We start from the raw sequence: 23,813 nt of genomic DNA on the forward strand, positions 1-23,813 counted from the left end.
TCCTTAATATTCGTTTGGTTAAAGCTTTAAATTTGAAAATATTCCAAAATCTAAATATTATACATTGTTTTCCTTAATATTCGTTTGGTTAAAGCTTTTACTTTTACGGAAATGGAGTTGATAGAAAATAAATAAATAAACAAAATTCACGTTTTCTTATTGTTTTGTTGTTTTTTCTTTTCATTTCTCTCTATGGAAAAAACTTGTGGGTAAAAAGTTGCCTTTAAATATTTTTTATTCCATATTTGAAGACGTGTCTTACTTTTAAAGAAAAAAAGTAATAACAAATATCGTTGAATTAAGTTCACTTTTGTATTTCTCACTTTTTTATTTCGTTGAATTGTATAGTTATTGGAAGCAATTATTTATACATTTTATGCGTAAAACAACTTTGTATTTTATGCGTAATTTATGCATACAAATATGTTTGATATCACATTTGAATTCTAATTTTACACAATATTTTAAAATGTGTTTGGTATACTAATTTATAAATCATAAAATGAATTGTATAGTTACCTATTAAATATTACTTGAGAATACGCTATTATTAATATATTTATGAACATGTTCTATGTTTTTAAAAAAATTGTACAATGATTACTGTGTTGTATTTTGAAATCATTGAAGATCGTAAAAGAAATTACGTTTTTTCGACAGTACCTTTATCGTTAAAAGATTGATCGAAAAATTTTCATTGGGAGTTGATCTCTTAACACGTGCTTTAGCTCGTCGAGAGATACGTTTTCTTTTAACCCGCTCTTCTCTCCCGACGGTCATTGAATGCGTCAAGAAATAATTTTTTTCTTGTAGTGTAGCATGACATATATTGTATTTCTAAATCTTTTTACCTTTATATAAATAATGTTTTCAATGTTTACATTGTTTGAATCACCGAGTCCAAAAACAAATTTCAAGTTATCTATCAAATACGTGTTTGTTGAATTTAGTGAATCTAAAATCATAAAACACAACCATTAAACATGTCATCAAAGATTTTTGGATAGATGCTCTCTTTTTTTTTTCCTCTCATTTCTCTTAAACAATACCAAAATTGGGGTAGAAAAATATGGGAAACAACAAAATTATTCTATTTAATTTATAGTTTTTCGAATAAAAGTATTATTTGATAATTGATGCGACAAATAATATAAAAAATGTAAGATATAAGTTTTGGATAATCAAGTTTAAAACAAAAAAAAAAAAAAACTTGTTTTTTTTAGACTTTTAAAATTTTTAATTTAAGATTTCGTGGAATGTGTATCGCAAAAAACAGAGTTTATGTCACTTACATTTTTAAAATTACAAAAATAGTAAATTACTGTCATATTTGTCAAATTTGTAATATGAAAAAAATGTACTATCAGATTGTTTTTGAAAAAAAAAATTTATCATCTAATACAATTTGTCAACAATGAATTCAAAGTCTTATTATAACTTATATTTTAGAAAAAATTCCACTGACTCTTCCATACATTAGTTTATCCATTTGGAAATCTTTCTCAATTTTTGCTTTTCTTTTTCTCCTTTTTCTTTCTTTTCTTTTTCTTTTTTTGACGAATTTTCATCTTTGTTTATTGGTTATTGGACTGATGATAAGATATAGTTGACTATATATATCTTTTACATTCATTTGTCACTTTAAAATTATGTGCATTGTCAAAAGATGCAATCTGGTAAGATTTTATTGAAAGGTAAAAGTAATATAAACATGGCTTTTAGAAATAATTAAATATAAATTGCTTTTTTTTCTTTATTTACTATTTGGTACTTTTATTTTTGATGAAGTTAGAATATACGAGGGTTTGAGGTTTTTTTGGGAGATTGAATCTCGTATCTCAAAGTTATAAGTATAAAGTTTTGTTTGGTATAAAAATTGTAGGGATGGGAGATCGAACCTCTCATCTCAAGAATATTAGGTCACGTCAGTTAACTATGAGCTAAGTTCACTTTCGCAAGTTATAAACATAAGTTTGTGTTAGTTGAATTATGTTAAATTAACGAAAATTATGAAATTATCTCGAGACTTTTATACGTATGACCTATGCTTAGTCTTCTACGTGATTAATGACATGCTTGTAAAGAAAGCATATCAAATCTTACATTCTGCTTGCTTAAAGTGCATTACAAGGTTTTTACACACTAATGCATTAAGGATGACCTATATCTATCGTACCCCTATCTTAATGGTCATATATTGTCTATCGGTATTTCATTTTTCTCCATGTAAGCACAATATTTATGATAACATTACAAAGAGTGAGTAAAAATAAGAATCGTGATAATACTCTTTAACATAAGCACAAAGTTAGATTTCATTTGATTTTCAAGAATTTGTCATTAATCATGCAACAAATTGAGAATAGACAAAATCTCTCAATTATATTAAGCCTTTGGTCAAAAACTTTATGTTAATTATCTTGCTTTGATTTCATTTGCCATCATAACTTATATTTGATTGATTCGTTATTATTCAAAATATATATATATATATATATATATATATATATATATCATTTTGGTTGTCTGCATTTAATCTTTGATGTTTCAAATTAGCCAATTTAGTCTTCAAATTTTGTAGAATAGGTTTAAAAGATCTCTCTATTAAAAATAACATTTAAACAAGAAATTTGATTAGATGGATGATGCGGTTTAATGACACGAACAAGTTTCCTTTCATTCTCTTCACTTTCGCTTTATCCAAGCCTTAAACTTTGGAATCCTCTATTGAGTATTATATTAAATTTGTATCCACCCGAATCGGTGATTTAAAATAATATCAGAATAGGTCACTTTCGCAAGCCTTGTGCTGCCAACTCCTTCTATATTCCTAACACCAAGTTTGGACCTTTATGTCAAGCCAAGGTGAAACCGAAGCAAAAAGAAAAAATAATAATCTTGATTGAGGTTTTTGCAAATGTAGGGTTTGTTTGGATTGAATTAACAACAAAATGTCAATGTTTGGTTAGACTTTTTTACAAGTGTTTATATGTGAATTTGGTTTTTAAAGATTTCTCCCAAATAGATTATTTTATAAATGAATTTTTAAAAAATGCATTATTTTAATTTGTCAAACACTACCAATTTTTTAAAAATAGTTTTTTGACAAAATTACACTTTAGAATCTAAACCAAACACACTCGTAATTAATAACTTTTCATACGTAGAAAGCATGCATGTACGTGTCATCGATATGGGAGGGGAGATGATTATATTAGTTAATAAGGCCATAATTTATAGCTATTCATTTTTATAAAATGGAATGCTCTTTGATTTCTTCATGCTTTTAGTTTTTACCATATAGTTTTAATCATTTAGTAACATCTTAATTCTAATTGCTATTTTTTATATATAAAAAAAATCAATATTTGGTTTAGATTTTCAAAATATAAAGTCGATAACAAGATTAGAAAAAGTTATTAGAAGTAATGTGCAAAACAATCTCTAAGACAATATATCTCTAGTATTGGAATATTGGAAAATTTTCATACTCCTTCCATCAACTAATATGTTCCTTTAGAAATACATTTGGTATTTAATGATATTAAAATGTGAGGTCCACTAATATTTATAAATACAAATTTACAGTGGAAACAAAGGAGTACGATATTTTTGTAATATTAAAAATTTTCATGTGTAAGGTTTTTAAGCTTAATTTTTAAAAATTAAAATAAAACTGTTAAGTCCTTATGGGATGATCATTTAGTTTTTAGAAATTAAGTTTATTAACTAAATATTTATAAAAATAGCAAAATAAATTAAAATATTTACGAACTATAGCAAAATTTTGGATTCTATCAACGTTTATTATTAACACTGTTTTCACCTAAAAATTTTTAGATTCTTTTACCCATATTTTACTTATAGTTTTTAAAAACTAAGTCAAGTTTTACAAACTATAGAAATTAATCTCTTTCGATAATAACTTAGTTTTATTTAATTTAATTATATAATTTTTTAAAAAATTATACTTTCTCTCGATTTTCGTTTTATAATTTTCACCTATTGTGAAAAGAAACACTTCAACTCAACCTCTCTGATCAAATTCTGAAATGATTTTTTTAATATTATAATTCTAAAATAAAATTAAAGTTTTAAAGATTTGTCTTAGGGAGTTATTTAAATGTTAATAAGAAAAGTGAACAATAAAAGGGAAATTATATTGTATGGCAAATAGTTTACCAATTTTGTAAAGATGTATTTATGGTCTGTGATTTTACAAATATAACCAAAAAAAAAATCAAATCTATCCTTTTATATGTATGAATTTTATTTTTTTGCTATTTTGATAAATAATAAAATATGTGTGTTTTAAACTTAATTATTATTATTTCTTTTGTCATTTTTGCAAAACATACCAACTATATGGAAAGTGGTGTTCATACCAACTTTAATTAATTTTTAAACAAAACCCAGATTAAATGTTCTCTTAGATGAGAGGAAGAGAATAAAGTAAAAGTAAAAGTAAAAAGTTTTTATTTTAATTTTATAAAGAAACCTAATGTGTGTTCAGTTGTTCCTTTTATTTAAAATTATATATAGAAAAAGAAGAAAAGTATTGGAATTTTATTATTTTTTTCCTGCGACAGTTCAAATTGATTCTTAAAACATACAATAATTTCTCTACATATCCCTTCAAGTTCTTAATTTTATAAACTTATAAACACTTAGAGGATTATTCATTCACTTATTATTACTATTATTGTTCATTTAAATATGTAATAATTTTGTATAGTTGATCGGATTATTCTAAATATATATATATATCTAGTATAGCAGAAGGTAAATCACACTTTCATGTATTTTAAGATGATGAAGAAAGATTGAATATTTTCTTAAAAGAAAATAATTTAAAAAACATGTGATAACATTCATAATTAACTTTTAATCATGTTTGTTCTTTTTGTTCTTTTTTTTTTCAAAAAGCCTCAACGAACTGAGTCATTGTATTTACTTTACTCACATTTTAAATATTTTTAAAGTAGAACATTATAAGAAAGGAGAAAAATGGTCGTTAATTCTGATTCTCGACGTATATGTAGTTGTAACGCTAATTGAAAAAAAAAGAGAGTAAAAAGAGAAGAAAATCAAATGATGCCACCACATCAATATAGAACTATCTTCCATTGCATGGTAGCCAATTATTCTTGCTTGCAAACTTGAGAAAAGCCTGGCAATAAAGGAGCACATTTCGAATTCTATATATATACACTCAACATTCCCATTATCGTAACTTCTTTCTTCTAAGGTTTTGTACGTCCCCTCTTCTCCTTAATCATTCAGGTTTGTTCCTATAGCTTATCCTCCTCCTCCTCCTCCACTAAACTACGTACATTGTAAACACATTTGTTTTCATTTTCTTCATCTCAGTAAACTGCAGTTAATACTTATAATTATTATTATAGTCTACTAAATGTCTAACCTGGTTTTTTCTTTTTATAACTGTGATATTGGTTTTAATTGTTTTTAGTAATTTGATCAACTTCACTACGACACACATGTCATATTCTTAATGGTGTTGATTATATATATGCACATGTATTTGTTAAATGGAACAACTTTGATTATTTTTCCATATGTATAATGTTGAAAACAATGGGCATTACAAATATGGAATATATTTTTGTCTTCTTTTTACATTGAATTTGCATCTGATACCCACAAACGATTCAAAGGTAAAATCTTCTTGAAATAAAAAAGATATTTGATCTCTTTTTCTCTTTTTCTGTCCTAAAATTCAAAGAGGAGAATCCAATATGCCTTCCTCTTTTTTTGTCCCTTGTCTTTTTATAACCTCGGAATCAATCCTCATTCACTCCATTTTCTAATATTTTTCGAATATATTTTACATTATATAACGAGTCATTACTTAGCTAACATTCATTAATCCAAACTAATTAACATCAAATGATGGTTTTAGTTATTTCTTTTTGTCGTAGTGTTATTTTCAGTAAAAGTTGTACGATATCATCATTCTGTCTTTCTCTTCTCTCTATCTCTAAAATATCTCTTAATTAAAGTAACTATTTACACATTAACGATGATTTTTGTAAATTCTCTTATATGTAGTGATAGAGGTGAAGATGCTTCTTGGCCTGAAGTTATAAGTTCAAGATTATAGTCTATTTGGGTGGTTGCTTCTTGGTAAGCGTCTCCTCCACATCTTTCATTTTTCAATATGTTTATATATATTTTTTATCTTTTTTTTCCCCTATTCATCTCTAGATAAGCATTCGACTTAATATAGCTTTTATATTATCAAATTCAATGTTAGATTCTTCCAACCATAATATAACCTAATATCTTTAGGAAAATTGTTATGAATAAATAAAAATGAAACTATTTAAAAAAATGTAGCAAAATGGACTAGGGAGAGTTTAATGAATTTTGCTATATTTTATAAATAATTTTAATTTTTTGCTATTTTTCAAAATGCCTATTTGTTATAGTACTAATATAGTTAGACCGTAAAAGTATATAACATTAAATTTCTATCGATACGTCAAACAATCTCACTATATAATTACTACCTAAAAATCTATACAAAATAAAAAGAATAAACAACATCATACCTTTCTTTTCAAGAAAATACAACAAAAAGTCCGTAAGGAAAATATGAAAGAAATAACTTTTTTTTAGGAAAGTTTGCAAAAATAGCAAAATAATTTATGATAATATAGTTTAAATTACAAAAATAATAAATTTAAAAACAGATTATCATATCTAAAAATAGGTGGTATGAATTGTTTTTTTATAAATGTTTTCTTGTCATTCAAATGCAATTTTTCTTATTTTAAAATATAAATTTTTTAATTTTTAATTTAAATAATAATAACAATAATTATTATCATATATTTACAATCAACTGAAAACGAAGCTAAAAATGAAGGAGGTTAAATTTTATTCAAAAGAAAAATTATGTTGAGAACATAGAAATCTTGTCCACGTTAAAATCCTTCTACTCATGTTGTATTTAAAAATAGTCATCTTAAAATAGATTTGTTCATAAAAAACTTAAATAAAAATGTTTAGATAATTTTTAGTTTTAGTTGGAGAAGTTCTTCATTTTTATAGAGAAAAATAGCCGACAAAGGAAAATATTTCTTTTGCATACTTAAATTTTATATTGAAAAGAAAGAAAATGAATCAAATAAAGTGATAGAGAAAAGACAACCAAACATCTTTTGATTTAGATTTAAAACTTTGACTTTAGTTTTACACAAAAAAGCTAAACTATAATTAAAAATAGGTTAAATTATAAAAACAACGCTACCACTCGGTTCTTTCTATCAAAAATACTTCTTAAAATTTTAAAAAGTTGAAAAAATACTTCTAAATTTTGTTTGACTATTTAAAAGTTTCATAAATATTTTAAAACTGTTGCCTGTTAATAATTAAATACATTTTTTTATTTAATAATTAACTCTATGTTGGAAGAATAACTATTATTCCATATTAATAATCAAATAAATCTAAAACAATTTAAATTTTAGTAAGGAAAGTATTTCTTAAATTTTTTTTAAGTGTAAGAGTGTTTTTGAAATAAAATTTGAACAATTTTGTTACTTAAATTTTTAATGAGAAATTTTTAAACCATTTGGAAAGTTTAGGGTTATAAGAAATAAAAATAGTATAGTAATGTAGCAATGTGAATCCATTTATAAGGTTATAATTATAAATAAATAATAAGATAATTGAAACGTGTCATTGTCGTGTAAACGCGGGTAGCAACGGTCACGTTTTTGCCCGTTTTATGACGGTTATAAGCAATGTATCCATCCACTTTCCACGAAACTTCCTCTAATTAAGAACAAATATATTTATATATTCTTTTGCACTTTACACGTGTTATTTCTCCTTCAACTTCCCGTACCCAAATATCGTACCTCCACCTGTCCCGAGATCTTCCAAAACCTTTTTTCTTTATTAAAAATGTAAAATCTCCAATCAATTAAATTTCATTTGATTTTTCTTATTATCATTTATTATTATATATATATATGTTTATATTTCTGTTGTTAAAATTTTTTATGCATGTTTGTTTTTTTCCTATGATTTTAGATTTAATACGTGACTTGCTCTATTCTATTATTTTTTTTATATAAATATCTACTTCACTTTGTGACTTTTCTTGTTTATGAAGTTATATATATATTTTTCTATTGAAATATTGTTAATGAAGATTTTTCTTTCTTTCTTTCTTTTTGGTTTAGTGTTTTTGAAGATAGATAAAGACTGGGTGATTTGAATAAAGGTAAACTTGTATTAAGTTTAAGTTATCTAATTTGATAAAAAGTTGAATTTATTTCCCTTTGTTATAAAGTAAAACCAGAAAGAAAAAACTCAAAATACTAAACTAATATATATAAGTTTTTTTTCTTTTCATTATGGTGTTTGAAAAAACCCCTATATCTAATCTTTAATAACATAAACAATTATTTATACTATTGACTTTGAAATCTTTTTAAAAAGTGACCTTAGTTATTTACTCAATTTTAAAAATATATTAGTTATTTTAGTGCAATTATTTTAAAATTAATAAACTAGTACGATTTTTGCTCCTTAAGTTTGAATTTAACATCTATTTGGTTCTTACTTTTTTTTTTATCATCGTAAGAAGGTTAGTCAATTAACGAAAAGTGGTGTCTACAATGACTTGACAAATATATTAATTGGATCATTATTATTAATTCCAATTTTGAGGTGGCTAGTTATATATTCATCTTCGTCTCTTCTCCTTCTCCTTTCTGTTCTAGTTCCTCACGTGTCCTTTTCAACCAAGGACACGTGACAGCTTAGGACCAAGGACTGTGCAAAAGATTGTTTGCAGTAATGGAAGAATTGGCCAAAAAAGTAGTCCTAGTTGAGGAGTTTCGAAAATCGAGGCGGTGTCATCTCGTTTGGAAGATGAGGTTTCTAAAATCACAAAAATTTCAATAGAATCTGAAAACGTGAAAACGAAAAGTAAACCAGTAAGATAGTGTTGTTTCTGCAGCATTTTAGAGAGTTAAGGTAAACTGGGAATTAATTAAAGAGAGAGCATTTTTAAGCGATTGTTTGTTCAATTTTTTAGAGAGAGAAACAAAGGGAAGTTTTCTGTGTTTACAAATGGATGAAAATATGGGGGAAGTGAGTGGTTCAGATTTGAGAAAGGAAAATCGCAATAGTGGTTAGGAAGAAGAAGAAGAACAAAAGTTGAAGAGACAGATAGGTAACTAAACCACCTCACAAAACTAATACAATTGTCTAATCATGAATATAAAATCAGCTAACTTAACTTACACGTCACAGCTAACAGTCCAAGGATTATGAATAACCATTTACCAAATTATAAGGATCAAATAAACACAAACTTTGGATTTAAAAGTGTATAATATTTTGCTCTAAAATTTTCCTGCTAAATATGTTCACACCTCACTTTGCCGACTCTACGGACCTTCCTCTCTCTCTCTCAAAGGAAAGAAAAGAAAAAACAGAGAAGAACTTCCTCTGTCAAATATATCTTAAACAAATGGCAAAAAGAGGAAAAAAGAAAAGTAGAGGGGCCACATGTGCAATTACGTAAACTAATTGTAAAACAAAACAAAATTAAATACTAATAAATAAATGAAGCCTTTTTTTAGGAAAAAAGAAATTGTAAATTGCTAAAAAATAGTTGGAGAACAACTAAGAATCGTTCACGCTTCTTACATGTGTTTCCTTTTTCTTTTTTCATTTCCACTTGTCATGCTTTCAACTCCTTTTTCTTTTTCTTTTTGTTACTAAAAAAATAATAACATTAAAAATTAAAAATTAATCGTCGATGCAATGGGGACGTGGATTAAAATTAGAATGCCACGTCGTTTTTTCCTTCTTTCCCCTTTCACTCCAATATCCCCATTTTCCCGCTTATTATAGTAATCATATTAATTATCATTAATAAATTCCTAATTACTTTATCTATTGTGTTTTTGCTGTCCACATTATATTTTCACATTAAACATAATAAAATAGCATCAAAGTATTCAATCTGTCCCTTAACATAATTATAGGTCATTTTTATATAAGCACATTTTTGTGAAAGTATGACTTTTTTTTTTTTTTTTTTTTTTTATCTTTTTTATATAGTTTAAGAAGTATTTTGGTTTGGCTAAAATGACTAGCCTCCTCAATATCATCACCAACAAACAGAAACAAGTTTCGTTTATCCTAGATTTAAAATTAGTATACAAATCAAAACTAACTAAAATTGTTAAAACAAGACAATGTGTTTGGATTAATTTACTAAATGTATGTTTATAAACAATATTTTATACTTGTAAACATTTAAAAAGTCTTAAATTTTTTAAATAAATAACTAAAGTTAAAAAACAAGAATTGATATATTATATGATTGAACATTTTAAAATATAATAAATACAAGAACGTTATAGATTTGCACTTTACACGTTAGTTACATTTAAATTAAGTTAAGGACAGATTTATTAAAGAGTCAACGGCATGTGACCACCCACATTAATTATTGATTTTTATATTTTAGTATTAATTTTGAAGTATTAAATTACAATATATATTAAATTTAGCTTTGTTTTACCTAAATTCTACTTCTGCTCGAGTTAAAAAATGTATTTTTTTATGCAAATTTTAAATTTACATATTTACGTTACCAAAAAAATCACCTGAAAATCGTCGGTATTTCTTTACATCAGTAAAACGTCGAATATTTTAAACATTTTTTAGCGTGTTTATTATATAGCGTTTGAGATAAACATAATTTAAAGATATCCTCCTCCTCAACATGTTATCTGCTGTTATGTTATATAATAGTTTGGGTTTGAAGTGTATATTATTTTAATTTTGAATTATAATAATATGTATTTGAAATGTAAAGTTAATTGTCGTCAGAAAATTATAATAAAAATAATAAAGTTAAAATAAAAAAATGATAAGAAATAATAAAAATGATTGTAAAGGAAGATTTGAAAGTAATGCTTCTCCCACGTCTTCCATATTAAAAAGAATAAAAAGGATATAATATTAAAAAATTGTGGAGGAAAAAATGGAAATTTAAATTTTACGAAAGAGAATAAATAATAATAATATTCTAAACCCTAATTAGATGTGGAGAGGGAATTTGTTCCCTGTGGTGGGCCCAACTATTTAGTTCAATATTTGTTTGGAGCCTTCACTCACTTTGCGTGTTCTGTGTTCGTTTCTTCCGAGTTGTTTAGTAAAAAGAGAAGTTTGGGTTTCGAGGAGGCCGGAGTTGAGACGGCGACGACGACACTGACGGTGAACACAGAAGGACGCCCAGCACCTACCACCGCCTTTACCAGGTAAACCGAATTAAACACAACCCTTCTTATTTTATTTATTTATAAATCCTATAAATATATTCCCTGTTCTTGAAGTAATTTAAAAAACAAATATATATTACATATTTTGAAATAAATAAAAGCGGAGTGAAAAATAATAAATACATGAGTGTGGGTTTATTGAGATATTTTATGGTGTTTATATATATAAATTAGAACCGACATAGTCGGCAGGATTTTTGGTCGGTTACGCGGAACGAGTGATTTAAGAACGTTGGAGACAAAACGACGTGCTCTTTTTTATTTTCTTTGGAGGTTTGAAAAATGGAAAAGACTCGGAACTTCATTTTGACTTGCAAAACAACCCAAAACTTCGGCCACAAAGCGGGTTTCTCTTTTAAACCTTATGACTGTAGTTTTCTCAAATATATATATTTTCTTGGACATGAGGTTCCAACTTTCGACCTCAACTTTAATAATACCACTTGTTTACTAAAATTCGAAAATGAGGCATTTTTTATTTTACATTTTGGATAAATTAAAATTTTAGAGAACTATTCAATGAAAAAAAACTTTTAATTTTACATTGTTTTAAATAATAATTGAAAAAAAAAATGGAAGTTTTTCTTAACGTTTTTCTGTTTGGGACTGATTTTGAACTCCTTCTTGCAAGGTTCAAAATCCCTCAAATCATATGTGTGCTTTTATTGTTTAATAAAAGACAATCTTGATGTTTAAAATTGAGTAAAGAAAAATGTTAAATGATTAACATCCTGTTTTTGGAGATTATGATAATTTTAACCATCGATTTAGGATTGGTTTGAATTACTTAAGAAAATAAATGTTTTTAAAAACTGTTCTAGTTTTTTAAAATCTAATAATATCCATGCATTTATTTATTTAATTTTTAGGGTTAATCATCTCTTATTTTAATGAATATATATATTATTCTTAAGAGAGTAATTAATTATACCAACTAAATCATGCTTACTTTTAAAAGAGATGGTTTTGGTGGAGGGAGATGTTAGTGGTGGATTCGATGTATTGTGTTTGTTCATATTATGATCAAAACCAACCTGACACACATAGTTTAATAGGTTTCGACATTCTTTGAGATATATTTTCTTTCTTTGAATGTCATTTCAACCTTCTATCATAAGATTTAAATATTAATTATGCTCACATTATTTCTTTTTAAAAAAATTAATGTGAAAATATTTTGGAGAAAATAAAAACTTAATTGCCAAGATACACGCAAAAATTTATATTTATTAGGTAAGACGATCACAATTAAATGTATTGATAATAATAATAATAATTTTTGGTTAAAGAAGAAGTTAGAGCGGCGATTAGTAGAAAGGTTACTTTGTCGAGTTCTAGTTCAAGTTTTCAGTCAGTTCCTTCACCGTCAAAATCTATTTTTCTTCTCCGGCAATAAGATTTTCTACTCCCTCTCACTATTCTCAGATGATTTCTCAACTTTGATTCACTTCCCTGAAAAATTCTTCACGGTGCCATCTCTCCTGCGACAGATTTTCTTCCCACTATGAGTTTATTCAAGGGCCCTCCTCAGTCTCCTTACGGTAGACGGACTGATGTCGAGTCCGGTAGCAGCAATTCCGGCGATGTCGACGACGATGATTCTTCTAATCCATTTGAAATTCGCACCACTAAACATGCTTCTGTTGACAGACTCCGCCGCTGGAGAGTACGTTTTTTCTTTTTCTTTAATGTTTTGCTCTCAATTTTATTGATTTTTTACTCTTTTTGTTTCTTTCCTCACAATTTTCTCTAGATTTTTTTCTTCCTTTATGTTTTTGTGTGTTTTTGGTTTCGATTTCTGCTACCTTTTCCGGCCTTTTGTTTTGGTTATGTGTGCTTTTATTATCTGCTTTACTTTAGGTTAATCTTGCAATTGGCGTTTCATGTGTAAAATATCAAGGATTAGATAACTTTTTACGATTTGTTTGAGAACTATATTGACGGGAAATTGTGTAATTAACTTTGTTTCTTTTTAAGGATGTAAAATTCTAATCAATGGATAAATGTAACATTAGCAATCTAAGAAAGGAATAAAGAAACTTAGCTGCAATGTACATACAATTATAACGTTGATTGATATTTTTTGGTTTAATTCATGGAAATATGCTACTTGACAATTTACTCAATTGTTGGAAATTGGCCAGTTGAACTTGGATAAATAGCTGGCGTTTTTATTAGTGATTGCTAACTTTTTGATTCTAAGGGAGAAAAGATTATTTCATATTTTAGAAAATTTGGTGGTGTTGATGAAGGTCTGACGAGGAAATTAAATTTTCCCATTCATTTCTAGTATGTATGTTCTTATGATATTTGTCCTTGTTGAAAGTGCTTTGTACTATTAGAACTGAAGATTAAAACGATAGGACAGCTTTACCCAATAGGGGTCTGGAAATGAGGTGGTTCTCATTTTCAAATGTTTGGACGTTGGTGGGGTTAAACCAATATCTTTATTTGGTTAGCAGCTGATGTAGGGTAGGAATATGATGTATCATTTACCAGGATTAATTTAGGATTTTCATTTGCCCATGGTTCTGGCTATATGGCCTAGAGTTTGTAAGTTAACTTATATGATAACCCTTGTGATTGGGTAGATAAACGGGAATAATTCGAACTCCCACATGATAAAAAATAGTAAGAGGTCTCGAGCAGAAAATGATCCTATTTGGACTCTTTGGGTAGGTTAGGTCCTAGACACCAGAGCTCCAAATCAAAATTGATCTCAACCCAAGGATTAGATTATCATACCTGGATCACTTTAAGCTCAAAAACTCTCGAGAGACCAAAGAGTTGAATACCAAGGGGATATGAATGAACCCTACCTAAATGTGTGGCATGGTTTATTCGGGAGAGTTCATATCATGGTTTGTGTTGAAAGATACTCTTCCTTTCGGTTGTATCTGCAATGGTTTGCATTATAGGTTGCAGGAGGACCTTCATCATATGGTATGCAGTTGCCAGTTTGCTCAATCGCTTTGGTATTGGTGGATGAGATGGTTTGGTCTATGTGGGGGTTTGGTATATAGATTGTTGCTTAATGGTAGAGGAGGTGCTTTTGACTTCTCATCGAGAAAAGGGAAAAGTGTTCTAGAGGCTGGTTGTTTAATTGGTTTGACAATAACAAAATTTTTGTAGAGGTGGATTGGATTGTGTGGAGTTCTGGGATGTTGCTAGGTTTAATGCTTTCTTTGTAGGGTTTGGTCACTAGGTCTTTTTGTAATTAGGATGTCTATTGCTGTGATCAATCATCTAGAAAGATCCCTCAAGTCCTTAATCTTTCATCATCTCATTTTTCAAAAACCCTTGTAAAGTTTTAACTTTTTAATTTCTACTCTTGTCTTGTGTGCCTCATTTAATAATGGCCTCAATTTTCTTTGCACTTATATCCCATAAGGTTTGTCTGCACTTTGAGCCCAAAACTGTTTGATAGATATTCTTACTATTATCTTGTATTCATGATTTGAGTTTCAATGCTTAACACTGACAGTTTATTTCTCAAAGTTTAACTGTTTGATTTGTTTTACCGTGTGTGTCTAAGCTGTTACTGTTAAATGAGAATCTAACAGTTTGTATTGTTTTGCTGTGTCTCTTTTATAGCAAGCTGCCCTTGTGTTAAATGCTTCTCGACGATTTCGGTATACTTTAGACTTAAAAAAGGAAGAAGAGAAGAAAGAAGCTTTGAGAAAGATTAGAGCACATGCACAAGCCATACGAGTAAATATTTACTGAACCAGTGTTCTTTCAATTCTTTTAGTTTTAACTTGTGTTTAATCTCCATTTCTTTTTCTGGGGGGCTAGGCTGCATATCTCTTTAAAGAGGCTGGGGATCGTTTAACAGGTTTGCTATTTTTTTCATTTAATTTCATCTCTGTAATATAAATCTAATAAACTCTCGAGTTGCTCTATAGGATTATTTCTTTACCAAATTACTTATATTTATTATGTTTTTTATTTGCACTTCAACCATGTTTTGTGATGTAGCCTAAGTAACCTCAAGGAGAAATCCTCCAAGAACCAAGATTGTGGATCTTTTATTAGAATGAATAATATGCTTCATACAAGAGGAGAAGTATCCTATTTATAGAGTTCTATTACAAGTGGGGGTAGAAAGGAAATTAACCTAGAATATTACCCAATTAACCCATAGTCTTCTTACATCACTTTCTCTTTATTATGTATATACTTAGCCCTTAGGTATATAGTGTGCCTAAAAAAACACGTTTTTTTTAGCCATGTGTTCAAGTCTTAGAAGACTATCAAGCTTTATTGCGTTGTTTATTGATGCATTATCATCTTGAGTGCAGTTTTTGTATTTGTCCATGGTCTATTGGTGCACTTGTTTTATGGCATTTATGTTATGCTGTTATAAATGGTTCTCTTTTTCTCTCTGATTGAATGAGGCATCTTTAGGACCAGGGCCTACAACAGCAGAAGCTCCAAATGGTGATTTTTCTGTTGGACCAGAGCAACTGGCTGTGTTGGTAAAGGATCGTAATGTTGAAGCTCTGGAGCAGCATGGAGGGGTTAGTTTTTATCTTTAAAAAACTTTTGATAATTCCCATCATATAAATGTTCAATCTAATGGATTTGTTGAATGATTTCATCAGGTTAAAGGGATAGCAGATATGTTGCAATCGAATTTAGAGAAGGGGATAGTTGGTGATGATTCTGATTTATTAAATCGGAAAAACAAGTATGGTTCAAACACATATCCCCAGAAACCGGGAAGGAGTTTTTGGGTAATCCTCACACTAGTAGTTATATTGAAGTGTGAAACCAGTTAGGTTTATCTATTTTTATTTTTTCCCTTCATTCGACTCTCCTTGTTCCTTAGAAGGAGGAGGGTTCTGTGATAAGTTACATTTAAAGCTTTCTTATTATTCATGTGCTTATCTAATTAAAATTCGTGAAAGAAACAGGTTTTTAGCCTTAGCTAAGTATTGATAAGAAATTATTGTATATAGAAAATCACACTTTTGATTAGGTTGGTCTAAATCACCTCAGTTCTGGAGCTTTGAATCTCAACATTTTTTTTTTATGAATATAGACAACATTGAGAAAGGATGAAGAATATAAGGGCATGCAAAAAACAAGTCCACCAAAAGAATAAGCCAACTACAAGAAAGGCTTCCAACATAGAAAAATGTTGCCAAGGGAATAATTACAAAAAATACTTGGAAACCGAAGCCCAAAGAGAAACATGGAATCTCACTAAAGACCAAATCTTTGAAGGGTCCTTCTCAAGACCTCTAAAAACTCTCTTGTTCCTTTAACCCTAAGTATCCCAAACCACAATGCACACCCCTGAAACCAAATATGTTGAAGGCTTAAAAATCTAAGGCTCATTAAGTATGATCCTTTTTCCTCCCAATTTCCTTACTTTCGTTTCACCTAGAAAAGTTTAATTTCTTTGTCAAATTCTAAAAGCAAAAAAAAAGTGTTTAAAAATTACTTTTTTTTAGTTTTCAAAGTTTGAATTGGTTTCTAAAACTATTGGTAGAAAGTGGATAACAAATAAGTTTAATTTTAAAAAATTGAATGTAGGGCCTACTTATTTTGGTTTTCAGAGCTTGGCTTTCTTAAAAACACTCTAAAATGTAGATGACAAAATCGGGTAGGTGGAAGTATTTCTCGCTATATGGTTGACTGTGTTCTCTTAGAACATGATTTATTAATTGTACTTTGGATTCTTTGCCAGCCATTATTTTTGCTTTTTGTTTCTCTGTTAGTTGCACAAGCATATATTTGTTTGTTCTGCTTCTAGAGGAAAAAACTTCTTAATGGATGTTTACCTTTTTTGTTCTCTTCTAGAGGTTTCTCTGGGAAGCTTGGCAAGATCTTACATTAATCATATTGATGATAGCTGCTGTTGCTTCGTTGGTGCTAGGCATAAAAACTGAGGTGAGATTTTCTTTTTCTTTTCATTTTTCGTGTTTTGGTAGGAGTCCATGTAACCTCATTGGGCTTGGTGTATGGTATATTGTATTTGACATTAGAGTTTTTTGGATTTCTGTACAGGGAATCAAGGAAGGCTGGTATGATGGTGGAAGCATTGCTTTTGCAGTTATTCTCGTCATTGTTGTAACAGGTGCTATACGTTGTTTGCTTTTTATTGCTTTCTTAAATTTCATTTGCCTTGTATGTCATGTGTATGGTACTCCATTTTCTTTCTTGTTCAGTTACGTTGTTTTAGTTATTTGGTTATTGGTTATTTGAGGGAGAGGAGTATTCAGTTCACGGGGTAGTTTAGCTCATCTTAGAGTTGAACCAAAACTGATTTAAGGATGAAAGCAATATATGGCAGACATGCTAACCCAAAAGAACACTTTATTGTTTTGGTTTGGTTGTTTTGAGGTGTTAATCAACTTGGTCTGAAATTAGACGTTACCTAGCATCTGTATAATGCAAAAAAGTCCCAGAACCAACCTTCTCCCGTTGAGGAAATGTTGAATGAAATCCCGTCAAGAAAAAGCTTCTCTCTCTCTCTCTCTCTCTCTCATATTTTGGAATGGAGGAATGGAAGCAATTGATTGGTTGAGATGTTCATTCCCATGTCTTTAGGTTCAACAAAAGGAAGAGCCAGAGAATTCAAATCTCTGGCAAGATTGTACATGTTGTCCATCATATTGACATGTCCAGCAAGTGCGTTGAGGTAAGTTGATGCAGAAGATTCAAGAGGTTTTCAATAAAATAGCCTTGAGACAGAGAATTGGAATTCAAAAGTTGTCCAAGATAGATTTGAGAGATAGAGAACAAGATGAGAAAGTTGAAATTGCATTGAGAGGGAATGAAAATTTAAATTGCCTAGAGAGATAGAGAGTTGAAATCCAAATATTATCAACAACTAGCATAATCTACCAACGGTGTTCAGTTTTATTTTGGTTTATTAGATAAAAAATTGGTCCTAACTGATAAAGTCAGTTTTTTGCTATTAACGTTTAAATAACCAAAGCTGAAACCAAATGATTGGACATTGGTTGTCACTTTTAACTTTAATTTTCACCCCGACAAAAAGTGAGTATTAGTACGATCTATTACGAAGCAATGGATACAATGGAAACGACTTACGATAGTTTTATTATTGATGATTGGCGGCAGGGGCTAATGCATTTTTTCTATAGGACAGGCTAAGAATTTATCGACGAATTCTTCGCAGTTATCGTTACAATTTTTCACATTTTGTTTTTCAACAGTCTCAAAGCCTGAAAACAATTCTCTTGTAAATACAGGAAATGCATAAATTTTTTAAGCAACTTTTGTATTTGTGGTTTAATATTTTATTCACTCCTTTAGAACTATTTCAAAATCTTTTCACTGACAATTATTTTATCTTTTCTATTTTTGCCTTTCTTCTCCAGCTATTAGTGACTATCGACAATCTCTTCAATTCCAGAACTTGAATAAGGAGAAGAGGAACATACAAGTGGAGGTACATTCGTTGTAAACTATTTTGTTAGCTCTGGATTCTTTCTAATAAGTTCCAGCTACTATGTTTCTTTCTTGGGGGCTTCATTTTATTTCTTCCAACGTCTATTTAGATTCTTTCTATGTGATCTATTTTGGTTGTCATTGCATGAATAGTTTGGTAAGTTGTATATTTATTGAAATTACAGCTCCACTAAAATATATTCACCAAACTCAGTGATAAAACGTAAAACATAATCTGAGACCTGAGTTGCCTAACAATGGTTATTCAGGATTTGAAACCTCTTGTGCTTTTTATGTTTTTAATAATTCACAATTGATACTTTATTTTTTATTTTTTGTCACATGTCTTTATTTATTATTTGACATTCTTTCATTTTTAAAAATACTCGTTTTTGCTGTTTTTTGACTATCAATTCTACTACTAATACCACTATTGTTGGATTTTTGCTATTAAATTATTAATTACTATTAGAATTAATAGGTTGTTAGAGGTGGCCGTCGAATTGAGGTCTCAATTTATGACATTGTTGTTGGCGATGTCATACCGCTCAATATTGGTGATCAGGTCTGCATTTCTATTATTTTCTTTTTGTATTTTATGACTCACATTTCGATGATAAACTGTCATGCTGATAGATCTTGGTTAGGTCCCTGCTGATGGCATCTTAATTTCTGGGCACTCACTTGCTATTGATGAATCAAGCATGACTGGAGAGAGCAAGATTGTTAGTATTTGTATATATGTCTGGCTTATTAAATTAAATAAAAAGCTCTCAAGTTCTTTTTCTTTTTTCTTTTTTCTTATCTGAATAAAGGTTGCTTCGTTTGCAGGTTCAAAAGCATGGTAAGGAACCATTCTTGATGTCTGGATGCAAAGTAGCTGATGGTAACGGCACCATGCTGGTAAATGTTTTATTTATTTTTGAGGTTTTCTCCCTTCCAGTCCTCCAGGAGTAATTAGTCCAATGCTACTTCTAGGTTTGTGCGTGAGTGGTGTTTTGTCAATTCATTTTAAGTCTATAGGTCCTTTAATCTTAACACTATTCGGGAATCATAAATTGAATCATGTTAACTATGAAGCAGCAAGATGTTCAGTGTTCACTTTTTGGGAAAGATGTCAACATAGGGTTTGAACTTAAATGATTGGTTTGCTCAGTCTTTAGCTAAGCTTGGATGTTAAATATTAATTTCTCTGTCTTTATCACAACATTTTCTAGGCTTTAATGAGAATCTGTGATTTGAAATTGCACACTTAGAAGGAAGTTGGTATGTTGTACTACAGTTGGAAAAAAAAGTTTATGCCATGAACTATATCGATTTTCTTTATAGTTGGATGGGTAAAAGTTTGTGTGATTTAAACTTCTCTCTTATGTTATAACTTATACACATACTTGAAGCATTGTTTTTAGTAATGTGAAAATTTCCTGTTCCAGACATGAACTTTTTTTTCCTTTCCACCCTTAAAAGTAAAGAAGCATAGCATTTGATTCTATTTTGAGTTTGTTTTATAAACTTTTTTTTTACATATAAGTAGCAAATGAATGTATTCCATAAAAGGGGGGCAAAAGCCAATAGCCTTTAGTCTATTAAATGAATTGTGTTTTGATTTGAATTGATTAATATTTTTCTTAAATTGATATGTGTTAGATGTCACATGTTGGTGTCTGATTCTTAGGAACTAGAATGTCTTTTAAAAGACTGTTTTTAAAACTTGCACTGACTTTTTTTAATTTTATTTTATTCCTTATTTATTTTTTTGTGGTGTTAGTGCTATGGGAATGTTCCATGTGTGTGGGTTCCATTACCATATTAGAGCTCTTGGTTTTCTATCTTGGAATGTGAAGGAGGTCCTATCTCCTTTATGAACTGATGCTTCAATTGATATGCTCGTGCTTGCATTCCTTCATCTTCTGTATGCCATGTTTTTTATATTTTCATGTTCTTCTTGATGGAAGTGGTTGCTTCTATTAAAAAAAATTGATGCTCTGCTTGATAACATTTTTGAGCTTTAAGTTTGTCAAAAAGCTTTGATCTTGATCTTGGTGCAGATTGTATTAATGGAAATATGTGTTTTAATTGTGTTTGAATTGGGTATAATATGATACATTCTTTGTTCATAGTTAAGATGGCAAGGATTTCCAACTGTAACTTGGCAAATAGTAATCAACTGACAGTAGCTTAGCTAAAATAACATACATTAAACGTCGTAGAAAATCACAGCAATTTCTTAAAGCCCAAGGCCCCAAATCATAAAACTTCTCTACAATATATTATTTCAGGTTACGAGTGTTGGAGTTAATACTGAATGGGGTTTGCTTATGGCAAGTATTTCTGAAGACAATGGCGAGGAAACTCCTTTGCAGGTTTGAACCCTTTTCTTTTTCATTTTTGGTATTGATGGTATATCTTATCTTGTTCCTATTTTACAGTGAATTAATTTTAATAGGTGCGTTTAAATGGTGTGGCAACTTTAATTGGTATTGTTGGACTCACTGTAGCTTTTGCTGTCCTGGTTGTGCTCCTTGCAAGGTAAATAGAAGTTTGGCTATCTATGTCTGTCCTCATCTATTGATAGGAGACACTTGTTTAACTTCATTTTTTTGCAAAACAAATTTGAGCAGATATTTCACTGGTCACTCAAAAAATCCAGATGGAAGTCGTCAGTTTATTGCCGGCCAGACAAAAGTTGGTCGTGCCGTTGATGGGGCCATCAAAATTGTCACTATTGCGGTATGTACATCAAAGTGTTTGGAGGATTGACTGATGGATGGCGATGATATGATTACACACCTCAAGACTTAAAAGCATGTGGAAGATTTATATGATGGACGAATGATGTGCAAGTCTACTTGGATGTGTATTTATTATGGCTTCTATAATACATTTTGCTTTCAATGTTTGTCATGTAGGTCACCATTGTTGTGGTTGCTGTGCCGGAAGGGCTTCCACTCGCTGTTACCTTAACGTAAGTGCACTTCGTTTTGAACATCATATTCTTTTTATGCCCCAGAATTCTTTTTGAAAACTTTTATACCCCGTATTTTATTTTTCTGATCTTGGGTGTCTTTTTTAGTTGGTTTTTTATTCATGGTTGTCCTGCCTGTACTGTTAGACTTCCTATTTCTAATTTCTTTGTAAAATAGTCCAACACAATATAACATAGAACTCATCGTTATAATTTATATGTTAGTTTTTTCCTTATTATGGAATGCTCTCAGTCTTTTTGTTCAGTTATTTTTTCTGACGTTATGTCTGACACTATTTTGACTGCTCTTGCAGTCTTGCGTACTCAATGAGAAAGATGATGGCAGACAAGGCATTGGTAGGTTCAGTGGCTTATGCCATGGCCATACTTTGGTGAACTTTGTGCTAAATAGATAGTGCAGATTAGTTATTCGTATGTTTACATACTTTGATGTGGCTTAATGTCAGGTGCGGAGGCTATCAGCATGTGAGACGATGGGGTCTGCTACAACTATTTGTAGTGATAAGACTGGAACCTTGACTGTAAATCAGGTTAGTTTCACAAATTGATTTTTAAGATTATAATTCATTCTGGTGGCAACTTGCTCATTATTTCTCAAATTTGATCTTCAAAATTCTTCTTTATAAAATGTTAAATCACTGTAGTTTTAAAATTCCCTCTCTCGCCCTCTGCCCTCTAAGAGTTTGTCCCCTCTGTAACTCCTTGGCATCTGGATAAGTATGAAACAGAGTAGTATTTAATGAGTCTTTTAGGATGGAGTGGTCTTCCTTTTGCTGTGATTACCCTGGTTGGTCTTTCAGGTCTGTTAACCTTGTTGGTAAATTTTGTAGATGACCATTGTTGAGGCTTATGCTGGTGGGAAGAAGATTGATCCACCAGAAAAGAAGTCAGAGTTCTCTCCCACATTACACTCTTTACTTGTTGAAGGCATTGCTCTAAACTCAAATGGCAGTGTGTATGTGCCTGAGGTACGCTTAAAAGAATCAGTAATTGTTTTGTTCTCATAAATTAGTCAGATATTTCCTGATATATTAAAATTCCCAGAGTCATGAGTTTTCTTGTGTTAAATATTATACAAAGTAGATTCACATTTACAACCCAGTTTTGTCATCATTAAATATGTATAGTTTGTTTTATTACCTGTTTGAAACCCTAGTGTGTCTTGTAATATTCAGAGTGGTGGAGAGGTGGAGGTGACAGGATCACCTACAGAGAAGGCTATTCTTAATTGGGGTATCAAGGTACTTTTCTATTGAGTTCATGTTCATCCTTTCTTTCCTACAGAATTGATATTTAGTAAACAGTATTCATAATAATCATGTGGCTACAGCTGGGAATGAACTTTGAAGCACTCAGAACAGAATCTACAATTCTTCATGTTTTCCCCTTCAGCTCCGATAAAAAACGTGGTGGTGTTGCATGTCAACAGGTAACGTGCAGAAATGAATCAGAAATGAATCTTCTTTAAAATTTCTTTTTGTTTCTGTTTTCTATGGAATTGTTTCTTTGAATAAAATATTAAGAAATATCTGTAGCGGGTTGTAACCTTAAAGTCTAAATGCTTCTTTAGAGATACAAGAACACAGTTCCTCCATTGGGTTCCATAAACCATTTTTTGCTACTTGATAACATGGAGACTGTAACGATTCTCTGCATTCACTTTGTGATCCATATCAAAACAATTTTGTTGTCATCTCTGGCAGTTTACATGTCAATTGTAGTGTCTTCTTAAGCTCATATTACACTAGATCAAAAATGTTGTTTCCCCTACGCTTTTGTTGTCAATTTCCTTCTTTCCGTTCTTGAAAATTTATTGATTTTAATGCGAGAAGAGCAAATATCTATATCCAGTCAATATTTCTAAAAGAAAATAATTTATTTGAGGGTTTCCTTCTCTTGTTCTTATTTGAAGAGATTTGTGATGCGTTTATATCTTACTTCGATTGTTCATATTTTTCTGAGTTCTTACAAAGAAAATTAATGGTTGGTGTGGCACAGTAAGAATCCTTTATTTCATCCAAATCTCTGATGCATTATGGCCTATTTGAACCTCTAAATCAAATGTT

At 29.7% G+C, this 23,813-nt stretch overlaps 1 protein-coding gene across 5 annotated transcripts in view; it reads left to right on the top strand.

Annotated features, from left to right (window-relative positions):
• The window catches only part of LOC101211703 (calcium-transporting ATPase 8, plasma membrane-type), a 34,074-nt gene that overhangs the window by 4,558 nt on the left and 5,703 nt on the right, over positions 1 to 23,813 (top strand). The window contains exons 1-24 of one of the 5 annotated variants that reach the window (XM_031880676.1): positions 5,169 to 5,283; positions 6,070 to 6,144; positions 8,214 to 8,254; positions 11,211 to 11,315; positions 12,762 to 13,002; positions 14,931 to 15,047; positions 15,132 to 15,171; positions 15,744 to 15,856; positions 15,941 to 16,072; positions 17,145 to 17,234; positions 17,352 to 17,421; positions 18,692 to 18,762; positions 19,243 to 19,326; positions 19,409 to 19,486; positions 19,593 to 19,664; positions 21,041 to 21,124; positions 21,208 to 21,290; positions 21,383 to 21,491; positions 21,671 to 21,726; positions 22,041 to 22,083; positions 22,194 to 22,277; positions 22,578 to 22,715; positions 22,923 to 22,988; positions 23,078 to 23,176. In XM_031880676.1, coding sequence (XP_031736536.1) covers positions 12,841 to 13,002; positions 14,931 to 15,047; positions 15,132 to 15,171; positions 15,744 to 15,856; positions 15,941 to 16,072; positions 17,145 to 17,234; positions 17,352 to 17,421; positions 18,692 to 18,762; positions 19,243 to 19,326; positions 19,409 to 19,486; positions 19,593 to 19,664; positions 21,041 to 21,124; positions 21,208 to 21,290; positions 21,383 to 21,491; positions 21,671 to 21,726; positions 22,041 to 22,083; positions 22,194 to 22,277; positions 22,578 to 22,715; positions 22,923 to 22,988; positions 23,078 to 23,176 — 1,791 coding nt within the window. In that variant the 5' untranslated portion in view covers positions 5,169 to 5,283; positions 6,070 to 6,144; positions 8,214 to 8,254; positions 11,211 to 11,315; positions 12,762 to 12,840. Of the gene's footprint in view, positions 1 to 5,168; positions 5,284 to 5,940; positions 5,960 to 6,069; positions 6,145 to 8,213; positions 8,255 to 11,210; positions 11,316 to 12,761; positions 13,003 to 14,930; positions 15,048 to 15,131; positions 15,172 to 15,743; positions 15,857 to 15,940; positions 16,073 to 17,144; positions 17,235 to 17,351; positions 17,422 to 18,691; positions 18,763 to 19,242; positions 19,327 to 19,408; positions 19,487 to 19,592; positions 19,665 to 21,040; positions 21,125 to 21,207; positions 21,291 to 21,382; positions 21,492 to 21,670; positions 21,727 to 22,040; positions 22,084 to 22,193; positions 22,278 to 22,577; positions 22,716 to 22,922; positions 22,989 to 23,077; positions 23,177 to 23,813 lie in introns of those variants that run through there. The other 4 variants (XM_031880677.1, XM_004150339.3, XM_011650665.2 and 1 more) reach the window with 4 other exon arrangements.

The sequence above is a fragment of the Cucumis sativus genome, chromosome 2, assembly GCF_000004075.3.
Source record: "Cucumis sativus cultivar 9930 chromosome 2, Cucumber_9930_V3, whole genome shotgun sequence".
Lineage (NCBI taxonomy): Eukaryota > Viridiplantae > Streptophyta > Magnoliopsida > Cucurbitales > Cucurbitaceae > Cucumis > Cucumis sativus.